General features: G+C 47.4%; 7 protein-coding genes across 7 annotated transcripts; 6 read left to right on the forward strand and 1 right to left on the reverse strand.

Annotated features, from left to right (window-relative positions):
- The first annotated feature begins 496 nt into the window (after positions 1–496).
- Positions 497–2,161, forward strand: BU24DRAFT_74822 (guanine deaminase). The gene has a single exon (XM_033534592.1). It carries the CDS (start codon positions 635–637, stop codon positions 2,006–2,008), a length of 1,374 nt encoding a protein of 457 aa, XP_033377751.1. The 5' UTR covers positions 497–634; the 3' UTR covers positions 2,009–2,161.
- Positions 2,162–2,319: 158 nt separating this feature from the next.
- Positions 2,320–3,354, forward strand: BU24DRAFT_316276 (uncharacterized protein; the record flags this gene model as incomplete). The annotated part of the gene is made up of 1 exon (XM_033522879.1): positions 2,320–3,354. A coding segment is annotated over one exon (1,035 nt), but the record flags the coding sequence as incomplete, so codon positions are not given.
- Positions 3,355–4,511: 1,157 nt separating this feature from the next.
- BU24DRAFT_428330 (uncharacterized protein) lies at positions 4,512–6,089 on the forward strand. Its single transcript, XM_033529453.1, has 2 exons — positions 4,512–5,090; positions 5,158–6,089. Exons 1-2 carry the CDS (start codon positions 4,616–4,618, stop codon positions 6,012–6,014), a joined length of 1,332 nt encoding a protein of 443 aa, XP_033377753.1. The 5' UTR covers positions 4,512–4,615; the 3' UTR covers positions 6,015–6,089.
- Positions 6,090–7,246: 1,157 nt separating this feature from the next.
- On the forward strand, positions 7,247–10,259 carry BU24DRAFT_428332 (uncharacterized protein). Its single transcript, XM_033529454.1, has 3 exons — positions 7,247–7,592; positions 7,676–7,727; positions 7,820–10,259. Exons 1-3 carry the CDS (start codon positions 7,505–7,507, stop codon positions 10,206–10,208), a joined length of 2,529 nt encoding a protein of 842 aa, XP_033377754.1. The 5' UTR covers positions 7,247–7,504; the 3' UTR covers positions 10,209–10,259.
- Positions 10,260–10,720: 461 nt separating this feature from the next.
- On the forward strand, positions 10,721–12,596 carry BU24DRAFT_473550 (general substrate transporter; the record flags this gene model as incomplete). The annotated part of the gene is made up of 6 exons (XM_033532797.1): positions 10,721–10,800; positions 10,853–10,941; positions 10,997–11,145; positions 11,203–11,465; positions 11,526–11,955; positions 12,018–12,596. 6 exons carry the CDS (start codon positions 10,721–10,723, stop codon positions 12,594–12,596), a joined length of 1,590 nt encoding a protein of 529 aa, XP_033377755.1.
- A 545-nt stretch (positions 12,597–13,141) lies between these two features.
- On the reverse strand, positions 13,142–13,999 carry BU24DRAFT_473552 (oxidoreductase; the record flags this gene model as incomplete). The annotated part of the gene is made up of 3 exons (XM_033532798.1): positions 13,142–13,325; positions 13,377–13,908; positions 13,960–13,999. The coding sequence occupies 3 exons, from the start codon at positions 13,997–13,999 to the stop codon at positions 13,142–13,144; spliced, it is 756 nt and encodes a 251-aa protein (XP_033377756.1).
- Positions 14,000–14,727: 728 nt separating this feature from the next.
- BU24DRAFT_437092 (succinate-semialdehyde dehydrogenase) lies at positions 14,728–16,399 on the forward strand (the record flags this gene model as incomplete). The annotated part of the gene is made up of 4 exons (XM_033530193.1): positions 14,728–14,748; positions 14,803–14,890; positions 14,959–15,346; positions 15,403–16,399. 4 exons carry the CDS (start codon positions 14,728–14,730, stop codon positions 16,397–16,399), a joined length of 1,494 nt encoding a protein of 497 aa, XP_033377757.1.
- Between the last annotated feature and the right edge of the window lie 310 nt (positions 16,400–16,709).

Raw genomic sequence — 16,709 nt, forward strand, 5'->3', positions numbered from 1 at the left:
ACAAACTGAAGTCACTTGGCTATACCTTTGAATTCGATTACAATCAGTGGTAGCGATTAACTCAATAAGAGGGGGAGCTTCAAAGGGATATGACGCAAGGGTCATCGACCATTGAAAAGGGCCGTCACATCCGTTTCGATGAAGAGTAGAATGGCTCATGTGCGTTGGGTAGTATAACCCACCGTGGATAATCGAATGCTATAGTGGAACTGATATGTGGCTGTGATGCGGACCTTGTGGACGAGGTCAATGTAAATGTATATTCTAAATTCTACGCAATGGACGTCATTGAGACCAAAACAAATAATAGCGATGCCTGGCTCTGATCCTATCTGTGTTTATATCCATCAAGTAACAAATTGAGCACGACTTCACTATTTTCAACTTATATTCTTGGCCTGTGGTTGAAAGATAAGAGATCATTGAAGACGGCCTGTGATTCGCTAAACTACAATCGTGTAGAAGCATTACATAACCGTTGGCCATTAACTATATCCATGGATGATGATCGTGTCTTCATCAACTACTGTCAACTTTGGCCTGAAATCCCAAAACTCACAATTTTTATACATTCGAGGACTATCTTGGAGTGACAGCTTCGCTTAGAAGGAATGTTGATGAGTTTAACATTACCATGACCATAGGACCAGAGATTACCGCCTATTACGGCACCGTCATCCACTCAACCTCACCGGCCGGTCTACGTATTCTCGACAACACTCTCTTGATAATTTCGCACGTCACGGGAAATATCGACCACCTGATACCAGGCCTCCAACCAGACCGGCTATCATCCACACTTGCGTCGCTTCATCACTCCAATATAACAATCAATCGCCTCTCCGCCGCTCAATTCATTATACCTGGCTTCATTGATACCCACAACCACGCACCACAATGGCTCACCCGAGGCCTCGGTCAAGGCATGCACATTCTGGACTGGCTTCGCGAAGTCACATTCCCAGCAGAAGCCCGATACGCCGACGAGGAACATGCTCGACTTTCGCACAAGCTACTAGTAAAGGGCATGCTTCGGCAAGGTGTCACTACTGCCAGTTATTACTCCTCTTTACACGGCCCAGCCACGCGGATTCTTGCAGATACATGCCTCAGCATGGGGCAGCGCGCACTAGTGGGCAAATGCAACATGAACCGCGGATCTCCGGGCAACTATATCGACGCGTCTACGGAACAATCAATGAAAGTGACCCACGAATGTATCGACCACATCCGCACCATCGATCCAGAAGCATCGTTCGTTCGCCCAGTCCTCACGCCTCGGTTCGCTATCTCATGCACGCCCGATCTGCTTACGCAACTCGGTGCCCTTGCGGCGAAGGAGCCCACTATTCCCATCCAAACGCACTTCAACGAAGCCCAGCAAGAGATTGATGCCACTTTATCTCTGTTCCCTTCCCACAAGGATGAGGTATCTCTGTACTCTTCCTTCGGCCTCCTCAACGATCGCTCGATCCTGGCACATTGCACAATCATGAAGTCAGAAGAAACGCAGCGCCTCGCGGAGTTGGGTTGCGGTATCGCACACTGTCCCACAGCCAACATGACCGTAGGAGGAGGCTTCATGGCTGCACCCGTGAGAGACTTCCTCAACAGAGGCATGAAAGTGGGGTTGGGAACCGACTCGGGCGGCGGCTATTCATCGTCCATGCTGAATGCAATGAGACATGCGCTTATTGCGTCTTTCGCTCGGGAAGCAAATCACGGTGATTCTTCCATGAAAGGCCTGTCTATTGATGAAGCATTTTGGATGGCTACGCTGGGTGGTGCGAAGGTCGTCGGCTTAGGTGATAGCATTGGCAATTTCGCAGTTGGGAAACAGTTTGATGCTGTGTTGGTTGATATGGATAGTGGCCTAGGGGGTGTGAATGCACCATTTCAAGGTTTCGATTCGCCCAGGACTTTGTTTGAAAAGTTCATATTGACGGGGGATGATCGGAACATGCTGAAAGTGTTTGTCAATGGCAGGCTTGTACATTCGCAAAGTTGATGAAATGGAACCGCATAAATGAGCCGATTTGTGCGAATCAATAATTCGTCATCTGGTTGTCATCTCTTTCCAAATCCGACTTTACTTCCAGCGATTTCAACTTCTCTTGAGCAATGTGACGAATCACGTGAGACCATCACCTGACCTATGACGTAGGTGTTTATGACTCTCATGTTTACAGCGTCACCCATATCAGCTCTTACCAAGTCGCAAATTCGTGCCCAGCGGTTAAACTATTGCATGATCTTGATGAGACTCGTTGCCTCTCTTGCACTACGTTTGACTCCCACAGCGAAACCAAAAAGATGGCTACCAAAACTCTAACAGCAACATGCCATTGCACGTCCTCAACCCTTTCGTTCGCTGTTCCTACGTCCTCGTTCCCTCTCGTCACACATTTTTGCAATTGCAGCATCTGCCGATATACCCATGGCACATTAGCGAGCATCCACACGAGCATACCAGATCCCCCTACTATCACCAATCCTGACACCTTCACAACCTACAAATCAAGTAAGAAGGTGACGAGATGGTTCTGCAAGACATGTGGAGCGCATCTTGTAGACTGTGCAGTGAGTAGTAAGGGGGTAGAAAGTTGGTGTGTTGCTACCTCTCTCGTCGGCGGTGTGGAGGGAAGTAGAGAAGAGTTGTGGGAATTCAAGAGGCATATCTTTGTCGGCGATACCGAGGATGGAGGCCTGGCGAATTGGATTTTTGAGTATGATGGAAAGAAACTTGAGAAGTGGATTGGCAGGGATGCAACAGTTAGAACTGAGGAGAACAAGCATGGGGACTGGGTTCATCATGACGTAGGAAACAAGGAAAAGAAGGAAAAATCGAATGTAGCTGAAGACAAGCTGAAAGCCTCGTGCCATTGTGGGGGAGTCGAGTTCTACATTTCCAGGCCTGGAGGAGACAAGGCATTTGACAGCCTCCCTTCGTCACTCACACCGAAAGATAGGGATAAGTGGTACGCTTCAAACGACGTGTGCGACTCCTGTCGACTCGTATCTTCCTCCATGGTCGTATCGTGGGTATTTCCGGATACATCGCATATTTCGCTACCAGATGGTTCGCCATGGCGTTTTGAGTTTGGTACCGCAAAGACCTACAAGACCAGTGAGGATGTGACGAGAAGCTTCTGCGGTACGTGTGGGGCATTGGTATGTTACTCTACAGCCGACAGGCCGGATATGATCGATATTGGGGTCGGTCTCCTTCGTGGGAAAAGCGTATTGTGTGAGGATTGGCTGGAATGGAGAACAAATAAACTTTCCTGGGAAGAGGACTGCAAATGGCCGGGATTTTCAGAGTCCTTGAAGAAGGGGTTGAAACAATGGGGTGAATTGAAAAAGCCTGCAGAGGGATCACGCGAGAGACTTTGAGGCTATGAACTACTGGCAATGACGACATGGCATCTTTTCAGCGTCATGAAAGACTCATAGACCTGTAGATGACCATCACATAGCCCCTTTGCGTTACGAATCCGTTTCTCCATCGAGCCCTAGGCAGTAATTTGGTCGACGTTCAGCCACGAGGACGAGCAAAAGGGCTCCAAGAGAGCAGGTTTCTTCGGAACCTTCTCAACTAGGAAGAGAAAGCCGCGTGCTCGACCCTCCTGACTATGTGTGGCTGAAGTTGAGGGACGAACGAACCGCGTTTCGAAGCTATCTAGGGTGGGCGCATGGCCATTGTGCGGTTAATGTTGGCCATACCTTCCTCCAACAAATAATGCAATGCTTCATAATATACAATTATTTGATAAGGTGATTCGCATCTCGAGCAAAGGCAAACGTTCGACAACGGTATGAACCAGCAACAATTCTACACCACACACTCAAAGATATCTTAGGACCGTTGATACTCCTTCGTCGTTGTAAACGTTCGCTAGGAAAGCTCGGTAAGACCGCCCTTCGTTCTTCGTTTATCTCCCCGTTAGCTGGGAATCATGGAGCTACCTTGAAACAGCCTTGCACAGATTATTATCGCATAACAATGGGAGGCTATGTACTACTACCCATTTGCCCGATTTGTGGCGCAAAGCAAGATTTCCCTACCATCAGTAACCTATCACGACCACTGTTTCGCGCCCAAAAGCCATGATACCGTCTACAGCTGCCTCAACCGAGCCTGACTTTTGGCCTTCAACATGCAAGAACCGCCTCCGTATTCCTTTCCAACACCACCCCATGTTAAGCACAAGCCTGGGGAGGTTTACGGTTTATTTCTGGTAGTCGTGCCCACCAATGAAAGTGCTGTTCACCTTGTCCAATACGATGTGGTCAAGCGAGGCTAGTCCTGTTTGGGGGCGTTCATACAAATTGTGCCGCATGGCGACATATGGCCCCCAATACCAGCCTCCCGTCTCGAGCGTTCCGTATCCCGATAAACGCTCTAGGCGACAATGAAGGAGCCGGAGCATAGGGATAATGATGGTATATGTGATGTGGAATACTATATATCATCCAGTACGTTAGACATTATACAGCATTGAGTTTACCAAGTTCTATTTGACACCATCTTCAATATGCTCTGTCATTTCTAAATCATTGTTATTATTTTGACCATATACTGGAAATTCACTCTCATATCCGAGCTCTTTGAAGGATGGCGTGCAATGTTGCTGGTTACCAAGGTGGTGTTAACCCGTTGCGTGAAGCGTCATCTTCAAACAGGCTTCCTGCCGTCACAAATCCAGTAACACCTCCACGATCGCGTCAAGGACTGAAGGAGAATCCAATTGTGATTGAATCAGACACGAGCGATTCAGAAAGCGAAGAAGGGAGCGAGTATGAAGACAAAGATGACGGCGACGAAGAAAGCGATGACTCCTACGAAAGTGATGGAGAGCACGATGACTTATTCGATATTGACGAGGAAAATAGAGCTTCGACCCCGGTGACCCCACCTATGGATGAACGGATCGGAAAGGACTACAATCTGCAAACACCCTCGAAGAAGAAAGATGGCAGCTCCTCGGATCAATGCAGTGACGATGATGCGGACGAGGACTCCCGGATCACTAGATCGGGGACGAAATACCCAAACCTCCGACGAGGTTCAAATGCCCAGTTTGCTGCTAGTAAGTGTACTCAAGTTTTAAGCCGTCTTGTAATTGTAGTAGCATCCGGCTGACTGTTACCTACTAGTTCAGAATGAATCATCCATTGGCAGCTCTGCTATTCCTATCAGACTTAGCACGTCTAGATCTTTCGGACCTGAAACCGAGAAATCAAGGGATAAAGGTCCCCAGACAGACGGAATGTGTTCACCACAAGCAGGCACGCTCGTACGCACTCAGATTATCAGCTCCTCCGCCAGCTCTAGTGGCGCAGCAAGCATCGTCCCATCCGACACTCGTGAGAAACTGCTAAAAGATATGACCCTATATACTACAACACCCACTCATTCTACCATGCGTCGCAATAAGAAGGTAGACAGAGGTAGTACGGCATTAGCAGAGCTTTACGGGGAACCCTCAACACTTGTCAACGGCTCCAAACAACAAAAGACATCAGTACATCCCTTCTCCGAAGAGCTCAGCGGCGACATCCGAAAAATCTTTGACAAGCCCCGCTGCAAGAGTGAAATGGAGGATGGATATGTGTACATTTTCAAATCGGACAGACACAAAGGCCTGATCAAGATAGGGTTTTCGGTGCACAATCCAGACGGGAGATTGAAAGAGATTGAGGGGAAATGCAAAGTGCCCTTGGTGTTTGTCTGGAGGACCGGACTGATCCCACACGGACAACTCCTGGAAAAGGCGGCGCATGCTGAATTAAAAATGGACAAGGCGACTTCTCCATGCAAATGCAGAAAGAAACACAGAGAGTGGTTCACCACCGATCAAGAGCATGTTAAAAAAGTATTTCAGAAGTATGCGAATTGGTTAGAGACAAAACCTTATGTGGAGGAGACAGTCGTGCGGTATGTTCTAGCTAATGAGAGCCGGCAGAGGATGGAGGAGGTGAGCAGGCCGATACCGAAAGATTCACATGATTGAACTGAGTGTTGATGCAACATAGCTCAGGCCGATCGGCTGACGATCGAGCGTAGCTGCGCGGCAAGTGTAGATGTACCTAGGTAGTCTTAGTATGATATATCTTGTATTTCGTAAATAATTCCTGATTCGTCCAACATTCCGAAGCATTCCTTAAATTTGATCATTACCATCATACTCCACTTAGCGGTCACTGTTACAATACCTGTAATTGCTGTTCAATAGCAGATCTTCTTCAACTCAATGCCTATATATAAAATGATTCCATTATCCCAATACTATTACAATATATTATAGTATACCTACTGTGCGCTGGCATCATGTCGGAATTATCTCCCGGTCTTGCTTTATTGTTTCACGTGACATCTGAATAGCATCATTCCATCCTACTAAACCGCCTATTCCAAGTATTACCCAGCATCAATATTCTTTCGAGTTTCGAGGAAATATGCTAATCAGTTTAAAAAATTGACTTGAAATACCTACTGCTGTGCCAACATTCCTTACCCTGCACATTCTCAGCATCTAGTTCCGAGGCCTTTCCTGGGTGCACGATCTTTACTTTCTCGAATAGCGACACCTCGAATATGCTACTTCGGAGTGGTGCATAGGCCAACATCTTTCTCGTGGGTTGACCTTGGTCACAATTCTAGGCGTCGTTGGCCACTGATTCATCAAACATCACCACAGAGAGCACGTTTAGCTTTGGTGCCGAAGACTCAAACTGGGTCATGGACCTTGTTTACACAGACGGCATAGATGACTGGCTTAGATTGACAAAAGGCATTTCACGTATTTTTGCATACATTCATGCCACTTTTGTAGATGCTAAATAAATTGTATCCACCTAACTGTAGTTTAAAGGCGTTGTATGAAGTCAAGGGATGAAGTAACGGCGTTCTGAAGCTACAAAGGTAGATGCACGGCTCTTGTGCGGTTGTTGTTGGCCATACTATCTAGCAACAAGTAGTGCAAGGCTTCAAGATGCACAATTCTTTAAGAAGGAATTTCTTACTGTAAAGCTGAAGCAAATGTGTAAAAATACCTTGCATAGATTGATCCGACTGACTAGGAGAAAATAGGGCACTATGCCTAGCACGCCTAGGTAGGTATGTACTGTGCATCCCCAACCCCGCATGAATTGACACTAGTATTGCTTAGGTGCTTCCAAACCACTCACACTTATTGGAACCACCCGCCACCTGCACCTAACCTACCTCCAACTACCCACCACCCACCCACCGTGCCACCAACTCAAGGTATTTATATTAACTAGGTACCTTGCCCATCAGTCTCACTACTCCGCCCGTACCGATTAGGTAGTCTTTGCTCTCTTTTCTACAGTCCTGTCCTGGCCTGCCCTGCCCGCATAGGGCCCGTCTAGAGAGAAACGTACGAGTATCTGCAACACCCACAGCACGGGAGAACTTCTTGGTCTGGATTGCACGTCTTCATTGAGCCAATTACTCCAACCGCAGAGCAGGCAAGTAACCATGCGGCCAAAAACAGTTATTCCCCCGTGCAAATTCTGTCGGAAACGCTTCCAACGTAATGAACATTTACGGCGGCACGAAAGAACACGTGAGTCTTTCTCTACACAGCAATCACCAGGAGGGGACCGTCCAACAGGAAAAGCAATGAATGTGGCTCTGAATGGAATATAGACACAAATGAGAAACCCTACTCTTGTCACTGTGGTCAGGCCTTCTCGAGAAGGTGAGTCGCATTAACCTTTGCCCACCAGCTGCGTTGAGTGCTACGGGCCTATCTCAACACTTCAAGGTAACAACTTGTTCACAAATCCGCAGCGACCTGCTCACCAGGCATGCGAAGCTCGCTCATGCAACGCATGGAACCGAACGCACGACTGTGGACGACCCCGCCAATAGCTCCACAGCATGCATCACCCAGGATGACCCATCAGACACAGGCGAGCATGCGCGCTCTTTCCACAATGTTGCAAGTGACGGTCGGGTATACCATACGGTTCCTGTATCTAACCAATCCATGGCCGTTGAGATCTCCGGCGCTCTTCACGAGCCTGGTCTGAATAACCAGAATAACGAGGCGGGTGACGACACTTCGACCGTTTACCACACATCCGACGCGTCCAATGCACACCCAAATGTCCTGGAATCCCTCAATAGCCAATTCGAAACAGGCTATCAAACATTTGACGATCTTGATATATTATGGAACGATTTCAATTTCTATACTCCACTGCCGATGCCAGCTTCATATGCCAGCAATTATCCAATGAACTTCGTGTCCATGTCGCAATATGGATTCCCTGAACTTGATGTTGCCATGCCCATCAATGCAGAGACCGTACAGGACGACCCCTATGAGTCTGGGGTTATGACTGCATCAGAATCGCGTCTCCATTCTGGGCAAGTGCAATATGTCAGCGATGATAGAAATGCAAATTTCAATCAGGAGAGAGTGCGAGCCGATCACATGAACACATTTAGCACGGCAGGAGCGGAAAGGGGTGTATCCATGCCATGGGTGTTATCAAAAGAGGACTACCGGGCGGCTGGGCATGTTCTTAGTGACTACAATGACATCCTGCCTACGGATTTCGAATTTCCGTCTCGGCACGCAATGTGTCGTTACATCGAGGGCTATTTCTCGGGTTTCCATGAACATCTTCCGTTCATTCACCTGCCTACATTTAACATTGCGACTGAAGCCCCGGAGCTAGTGTTAGCTGTTGCTGCTGTTGGCGCACGCTATCGTTTCCAACGCCAACAGTCCCATCATCTCTATGTCGCAGCTAGGATGTTGACAGAACACCAACTCCGCTATCGTGATGGAGATGAGGTCCCTACATCAATTTTTAGCACCCCCGGTTTGTTAAGCCACGGCCTTGCGAACCCAGACTCTCCGGTCTCAGATAAAAGCATCCCCAATTCAAGGGGCAATTCTTCCACATATCCACAAGCTTCGATCCATAGAATAAGAGAACGGGACATTAAGACCATGCAAGCAATAATACTACTTGTGGCCCTTGGTACATGGAATCATCGATCCCTTATCAAAGATGCCTTTTCCTTGGCCAGTCATCTGGCCCTGATGCTTCGCGAAGACAAGCATGAGCTTGACCAGGGTCCGCTCTCAGAATCTACCTGGAGAGAGTGGGTGCGCAGCGAAGGTAGACGACGTACTAAGCTCGTTGCTTTTGCGTTCCTAAATCTTCACTCACTCGCCTACAATATTACTCCCAAAATCATGATAAGGGAAGTAAGTGAAGTGATCCTACCTTCCCCTGAATCACACTGGAGAGCTACGAGTGAGACTCAGTGGGTGTCCGCACGCGATACCGATCCTCACGTTAGAGTCCCTCTACGCGAAAGGCTAGCCAGTATTCTGGCCGACAATGTCGAAGATGATCGTCAGCATCCATCCCATTTGTCTTCTTTCGGAAACTACATCTTGATACACTGCATACTTCAGCAGATATTCTTCACCAGACAATCAACATGCCAGTCCCTCTCACTAGATGGTCATATTCTCCCCTCCGAAGTTCTCTCTAAGTTTGGAAGAATTCTTATGATCTGGCAGCACCATTGGGAAGCCACGAAAGATTCTTCGCTAGATCCGTCTGCCCCCAATGGTCCATTGAGCTTCAACTCTACCGCCCTCTTTCGGCTGGCACATCTTAGACTTCACAGCGACTTGGGTTCTTCCCTTCAACTGGACACCCGGGATGCAGAAAGTATCACAAGAGCTTTCCGAGATTCTCCACTCCTAGTACGATCTCCAGATGCGCTTCGAGCGGCTCTTCAATGCGTGCAGTCCTTGAGCATCCCAATACGCATCGGAATCGAGTTTGTTGCACGGACTCAAACCTTGACTTGGAGCATCATTCATAGTTTGGTCAATCTGGAGTGTGGACTATTCCTCTGCAAGTGGCTAGAGACAGCCGCCTCGACCATCGCTATGAGTGAGCCACTACGGGAAGATGAGAAAAGACTGATTGGCATTGTTATAAGTACTTTAAACGAAACAGATTTTGGAGCCGTGGTTAGAGCCGAGTCTGCTGAAATAAGGCAACTCAAACGCATGGAGATGGCTATACTTCGCCTCTGGGCACAGACCTTCAAAGGCGCTCACGTTTTTGACATCATGGGGACAATTGGACAAGGGTTGGACCTCTGTGCGGAGATGCTCCGCCAGGAGCTCGATGAATGTTAATCCAAGATGCCCTCTGCATGTATGTTCAGGAATATCTGCTATCTATTTTTCTCCACGTACTATTAGCTTCTTGAAGATGTTGCATTGGGGTAGTAACTGTGGTACTCTTTTGTTGCTAGCTGACGAGCGGCCAGTAACGTCTGTTGGGGTAGAAATGGCACGTGGAGAAAGTGACTACCCCAACTTACGTATTTGTTGTAACGGCCCGTTTGGGCATATTATAGTACGGGGTCTAGACTGGACTGGTAGTGTACCTTTATTCGGAGAGTGGGGTAAGGGGTAGACGATACACGGTAGGAGGTGGATGACCCCATGGGGATTTGTTTTAGCACGGCGCATCCAGGTAAAGCTCGTCTGTGGCCAAGTTGGGGATCATGAACTTTCCCTCTTGGCTATATCGATATGTTCAGTTAAAGATCCCCCATGCCCCGGATCATGCAAGATCATCATCTCATTCAAGGTCTTATTCTACGTTGAAGAACTTCTGACCGTATCGTCATACTATATCATCAATGGGTTACACAAACTACTACAATTATCTCGTAGTAACTTTTGTTGCTTTGGGAAGCTTTACCTATGGTTTCAACTCTGCGTATGTGAATCATGCTTCCGATCTGAGAATCTGCCAACCTAACAATCGACAGAATCATGGGGTTAGTCATTGGACTTCCCGAATTCTTTCGTTACTTCAATATAAACCTAGATGATGATACCGGAAGTTCAATCACAGGTGGTAAGCTAACGAAATTACGACACCCTGTTCTTCATCAAACTCACAATTATTGAAGCTACCAATGGGCTTTACTCTGGTGGAGGTGCGATAGGATGTATTTTCGTCCCATGGCTCTTAGGGGCAGTTGGCCGGCGAAAGACGATACAAATCGGCTCAGTGGTTGCGATTATCTCGGCTGCTTTACAATCTGGAAGTGTTCACATTGTACATTATCCCAGCCAACCCAAGAATTCTAAGCAGTTTTGCTGACTTTGCTCATAGGCCATGTTTCTTCTCGCGCGTTTCCTTAACGGGGTCGCTGTAGGCATGCTAAATACTTCCATTCCAGTCTTCCAATCCGAAGTCTCACTGGCGCAAGAGCGTGGGCGCATGGTTGGTACTCATGGCGTTCTGGTAGTCACTGGGTACAGTGTAGCTGGTTTTGCAGGTTTTGGAACATACTACGCTCGACCGGAAATTACCTGGAGGCTCTGCCTGGCACTTCAAATCGTGGCTCCGCTGTTGCTCATGCTTGGATCTCCTTGGTGCGTTCTATGCATTCACTGACTTCTTCGGATTTTCTACTGACTAAGCGCCATTTACAGGCTTCCCGAATCGCCTCGCTGGCTGGCACTGAAAGGCCGTCACCAGGAAGCGTACACCACTCTAAAAGCACTGCATGCCCGGGGTGAGAACAGCTCAGACCAGGTTGCAAAAGCAGAATTCTGTCAAATTGTACAGCAGCTTCAGTTCGAGAGGGCCACAGCTGCACCTAATAGCTGGATCTCAATTTTCAAGGCACCGAGCTACCGTAAAAGACTGCTTCTCGGATTCGGAGTCCAATTTATTGCTCAGAGCACTGGAGTACTAGTCGTCAACAACTACCAAGTTTTACTCTACAACTCCCTTGGTATCAGCGGGTCACTGCCCCTTCTCCTGAATGGTGTTTATAACGGCATGGCGGCGTTCATGAACTGGATCAACTCCTTGTTCCTTGACCGACTTGGACGGATACGTATCATGCTGATAGGACTTGTAAGACCTGATTTGCCTAAGAACACCTATACCTTTCCAGGAAGCTGACAATTTATCATCAGACAGGCTGCGTGTGCTCTCTGATCGGCCTCACGGCCATTATCGCCGAGTTCAGCGGTACCTCCAACCGGATCGGGAACGGATTTGGGGTTTTCTTCCTCTTCCTATTCGTCTTTTTCTATGGTGGCACCATGGATGCGACTTCCTACGTCTATTGCGCCGAGATCTTCCCTACATCCGTTCGCGCGCAGGGCAACGGTTTTAGCGTCGCCGGACTCTTTACCGCAACCTTGATATATACGCAAGTGGCCCCGACAGCCTTTGCGAAGATAGGGTGGAGATACTATCTCGTGTTCATCATTATACCGACAATTGGCGCGCTGTTCATGTGGCGATTCTTTCCAGAGACAAAAACATTGAGCTTGGAGGAAATCTCAGGCCTGTTTGGCGACGATGTGGCCTCTGACATTACGCAGCTCAGCGAGCGCGAAAGGACTGGATTTGACTCTACCTTGGAAGAAATCCTGGACTCTGTTCTTGGTACTGCGAGCACACCGCCTCAGGGACTCCCTGGTAAGGACATTGGCCTGAAGAATGTGCATATCGAGAGAACTAAGGACTCAGGCAATGATGTTGTTTAATTGGCAGCAAGCTCTGTGGTGCTAATACCATCAAACAACGTCTGCAATTCTTGTCATAAAGAGGGAATTATATTTATTGGGAAGCATCTGTTAGCTAAAGGAAGCAAGATTACTGTAGCCTTGGGTTGTGTCTTATTGAAGTTAGATCTCAATCCTTGGAATATGAACCTTAATTCTGGGTGAACATCCACGCCTTGGAACAACATTCAACGGTAGCTGTGATAAAACAACCTTTGCCGATCTAGAAGTTCGTTTGCTGTTCATTGTTTAAAATTTGGTTTGTAACGGGAAACATAAAATGATCAGGATGTGGATTGATTTACACCACGGATGCGGTCTTCCATCTCCTTAGACTCAAGTAGACCGGGTTTTATAGGAGATGAAGCTTGAATAGGCTATCTTGACTGAATGAATAGAATCATTCCAATGCACCAGTGAACCGAAATCCTAACATTTTTAAGGCGTATATAAGAGAATAGATACGCTGTATTGACCGTTCAAGTTTAATTTTCTCTCATTGTGAGTTGAACGTATTTAAATCTAACTTAAATGCCCCTTCCACCATCTACAGGAAAATTGACACCAGTGATGAAGCTTGCCTCATCGGAACATAAGAAAAGAGCAGCATTAGCAACATCATCAACTTCGCTCAAACGGCCCAAAGGGACATTTGATATGTACTTTGCGCGGTTCTCCAACGTATCAGCAACCCCAGTAAAGGCTTCAAATCTGTGATTGTCAGTTTCCAAAAGTGAAAAAAGATCGCAATAAAGTTCTTACAGCCCTGTGCCCGACAACAGCGGGCAGATACTGTTCACCCGGATGTTTTTTGGTCCATACTCCAATGCAAGACCTTTTGTGGCATTTGAAACTGCGCCCTTGCTCGCATTGTACCATACCAGACCGTGGCGAGGCCTATCGGCGCCAACACTGGAGATGTTCAAGCAAACCCCACCGCCCTGGGTGAGAAAATTAGGGAAAACCGCTTGGATCGAATGGAAGATACCGAAACAATTAACGTTGAACGTCAAGTGATATTCTTCCTCCGTCACTTCCAGAGTAGGCTTGTTCTTGTGGCTTGTGCCAGCATTGTTAACAAGAATATCCAACCTGCCAAACTCTGTGATGATGCGCTTCACTGCTGCATCCCAGTCTGATCGTTTCGTTACGTTCAGTTCACCTGCAATGACCCGATCCGGGTACTTATTGGCGATGGCTGAAGCTCCGGTCAAGTTGATATCACCGATGAAAACTTTGGCTCCTTCTTCCGCAAAACGGGCTGATATGGCTGCGCCGAAGCCGGATCCACCCCCTATAGTCACCGTCAACACAAGTACACAAACAATTCTAATACAAGTCTTACCCGTAACAAGTGCAACTTTACCACTGAGTTTATTAGGCATATCGGTTCTAATCCAGCAAGCTGTCGTATTTAAAGCGATATTGCGTCTTTTCAGGGCTGCGAGAAAGACATTGTATTTAAGCAACTGTGATAGCCTTGATTTGGGGAAGATCTGGGGCGTAACCAAATCCCCGCATTACTGTAATAGAGCTTGGGGATGGCATGAGCTTGACAATCCCCAAAAAATGAAGGGTACATGGAGAGAGTCCCCAAATTACCCAATTGCTTGGCACTAGGGGAATCTTCCACTTCTTTACACAGTCGGAACCCTTGCGTGCTAATTGAGAAGACTGCTTTGGTGTTTTTGAAATACCATGTATTACCCCGACTCATGATTACCGTCGTTGTTGATAAATCTGGTACTATCTCCAGTCAATTGTGGAGTTCGCCAGAGGTCCGAAGGGAAAAGACAACAAGCTTTGGCCGTTTCGACCCCAATTCAAGTTGGGGCTTGGAGTAAATTGGTAACGCAGACCCGGAACTTCAATGCTGTTTCCGGGCCAAGCGTAACTGAGATGAATACCAAATCAGGTGACGATGACAAAGAGTTCTTTCTGTTCTGTGGATATAACAGTATTGATAAATAACCCAAAAAGCCTTTGCCGTCTGACATTACCTTTATGTCTCAACGGAGCCTTTGCGTTGCTATCAGACTTGACATTTACTCTGCATCTCTCGTCGTCGTTACGCTTTCTACCACACCTTACTACCTCCAAGAGAGTATCTGCAATGGCGCATTTTCCTTTCAAGGTTAGAAGATTCAAATCCAAAATGACTTCTTTACCAGGGGTTGATCAATCATAGATGGCGGATGTCGAACTACTGAAGACGGAGGCGTACGTGCAAGGAACCTGGACTGCGGCCTCGTCTGGCAAGCGCTTTGATATAGAAGGTATTGTTACGATTGCAGACATTTCTTGATACAGATACACGGACGCTAATGTAAAATGATTCATCAAGATCCTGGTACTGGCAAAGTCTTTGCGTCGTGTCCAGACTTCAGTGCATCAGATGTCGACGCGGTCGTAGAGTCGTCCTCCCGGGCATTTGAGGAGTTCCGTAAAGAGAATCCACGTTCGAGAGCACAAAAGCTTCTTGAATGGGATCGCCTTATTCGAGAGAGCAAAGATGATATAGCTCAAGTTTTAACGTACGAGTCAGGCAAGCCCCTAGCAGAGGCGCATGGTGAGATCGAGTACGCATTGGGCTTCACTTGGTGGTTCGCTGGCGAGGCTGAAAGAATCCGAGGAAATTTGAGCATACCTTCCCAGCCTAATCGAAGAGTGGTGGTTACGAAACAGCCCATCGGGGTGTGCGTGGCCCTCGTCCCTTGGAATTTTCCAATTGCGTACGTTCACATATCGTTTCTAACATTGAAATGCGGGTCTAATTTGTGTCTGTTAGCATGATTCTGCGCAAGGTTGGAGCTGCCCTAGCTGCTGGGTGCACAATAATTGCCAAACCGTCACCAGAAACCCCGTTGACCTGCCTCATCCTGGCGAACCTCGCGGTGAAGGCAGGATTTGCTCCCGGCGTCTTCAACGTAATTACTTCATCGATGGACAACACACCAGAAGTGGCTGAGAGGCTATGCAAGCACCCACTAGTCAAAAAGGTATCCTTCACAGGTTCAACGACAATCGGTAGTTTGATAGCCAAACACTGTGCCGAAGGACTGAAGAAGGTTTCATTAGAGCTTGGTGGCAATTGTCCATTCATTGTCTTCGATGATTGCAATCAAGAACAAGCTTGCGAAGAGCTTTTGAAGCTCAAGTGGAGGCATGCTGGCCAAGCATGCGTTACGGCAAATAGGGTGTATGTTCAATCTGGAATATATGAAGAGTTTGTCGCCACATTGGCAAAACGTACGAGCATCCTCAAGTTAGGACACGGTATGTCATCAGATACTACCATAGGTCCGCTGACAACAAAGCGTGGCGTGTCCAAAGCTCAAAAGCATGTCGAAGATGCCATTGAGAAGGGAGGCAAAGTGATCGTCGGGGGAAAATCCGGGAAAGGACTGGGTGATGGTTTCTTTTTCGAGCCAACGATCATCCGAGACGCCAAACAGTCTATGCTGATTAGTCAGGAGGAGACATTTGCACCAGTATTGGCTGTGTATCGCTTTGATAGCGAGGCTGAGGTCGTGAAAAATGCGAATGATACTAGCATGGGACTCGCTAGCTACTTTTTCACGAAAAACATCGACCGCGCCTGGCGCCTGCTCGAGAACCTTGAGGCGGGGATGATTGGCATGAACACTGGTAATTCTTCAGCTGCAGAGTCGCCCTTTGGAGGGATGAAGCTTTCTGGGTACGGCAAAGAATCTGGGAAGGATGTTGCTGTAGAGGAGTATCTTGTATCAAAGACAGGTACCATGACTTTAGAGGGGCATTATTGAATGCCATGAGAAGTAATAGGTAGCATCTCTAATTCCTGTTGGATTGAGACTATGCATTACGTACATCGCTTATTCGTGAAAGAAAATGGTCAACAATTAATTGTCGATGATAAAACAGTGTCCGGGGATAGGTACTTGGATCGACACTTTCCACGAGAGCTTCAATCACGTACATGTTTGCATGCTGCTCGAAACTTCACGACGATATTTGTTGCATTGCGAAACTCTCGATCTAATCTTCAAGCAATGTCTTTGTCGATTAAAATCACGGCCTTGCACTAACGGCACAATTACTTAGTTAGGGGTTGCG

This window comes from Aaosphaeria arxii (assembly GCF_010015735.1).
Source record: "Aaosphaeria arxii CBS 175.79 unplaced genomic scaffold BU24scaffold_13, whole genome shotgun sequence".
NCBI classification, from domain to species: Eukaryota; Fungi; Ascomycota; class Dothideomycetes; order Pleosporales; genus Aaosphaeria; species Aaosphaeria arxii.

Excerpts from the sequence above, each read along its gene's own strand:
- BU24DRAFT_74822 (XM_033534592.1), top strand. The coding sequence starts at position 635 with ATGACCATAGGACCAGAGATTACCGCCTATTACGGCACCGTCATCCAC.
- BU24DRAFT_428330 (XM_033529453.1), top strand. The coding sequence starts at position 4,616 with ATGGCGTGCAATGTTGCTGGTTACCAAGGTGGTGTTAACCCGTTGCGT. Across the intron at positions 5,091-5,157 it reads AAATGCCCAGTTTGCTGCTA|TTCAGAATGAATCATCCATT; the intron begins GTAAGTGTACTC and ends GTTACCTACTAG.
- BU24DRAFT_428332 (XM_033529454.1), top strand. The coding sequence starts at position 7,505 with ATGCGGCCAAAAACAGTTATTCCCCCGTGCAAATTCTGTCGGAAACGC. Across the intron at positions 7,593-7,675 it reads ACGGCGGCACGAAAGAACAC|ACACAAATGAGAAACCCTAC; the intron begins GTGAGTCTTTCT and ends AATGGAATATAG. Across the intron at positions 7,728-7,819 it reads GGTCAGGCCTTCTCGAGAAG|CGACCTGCTCACCAGGCATG; the intron begins GTGAGTCGCATT and ends ACAAATCCGCAG.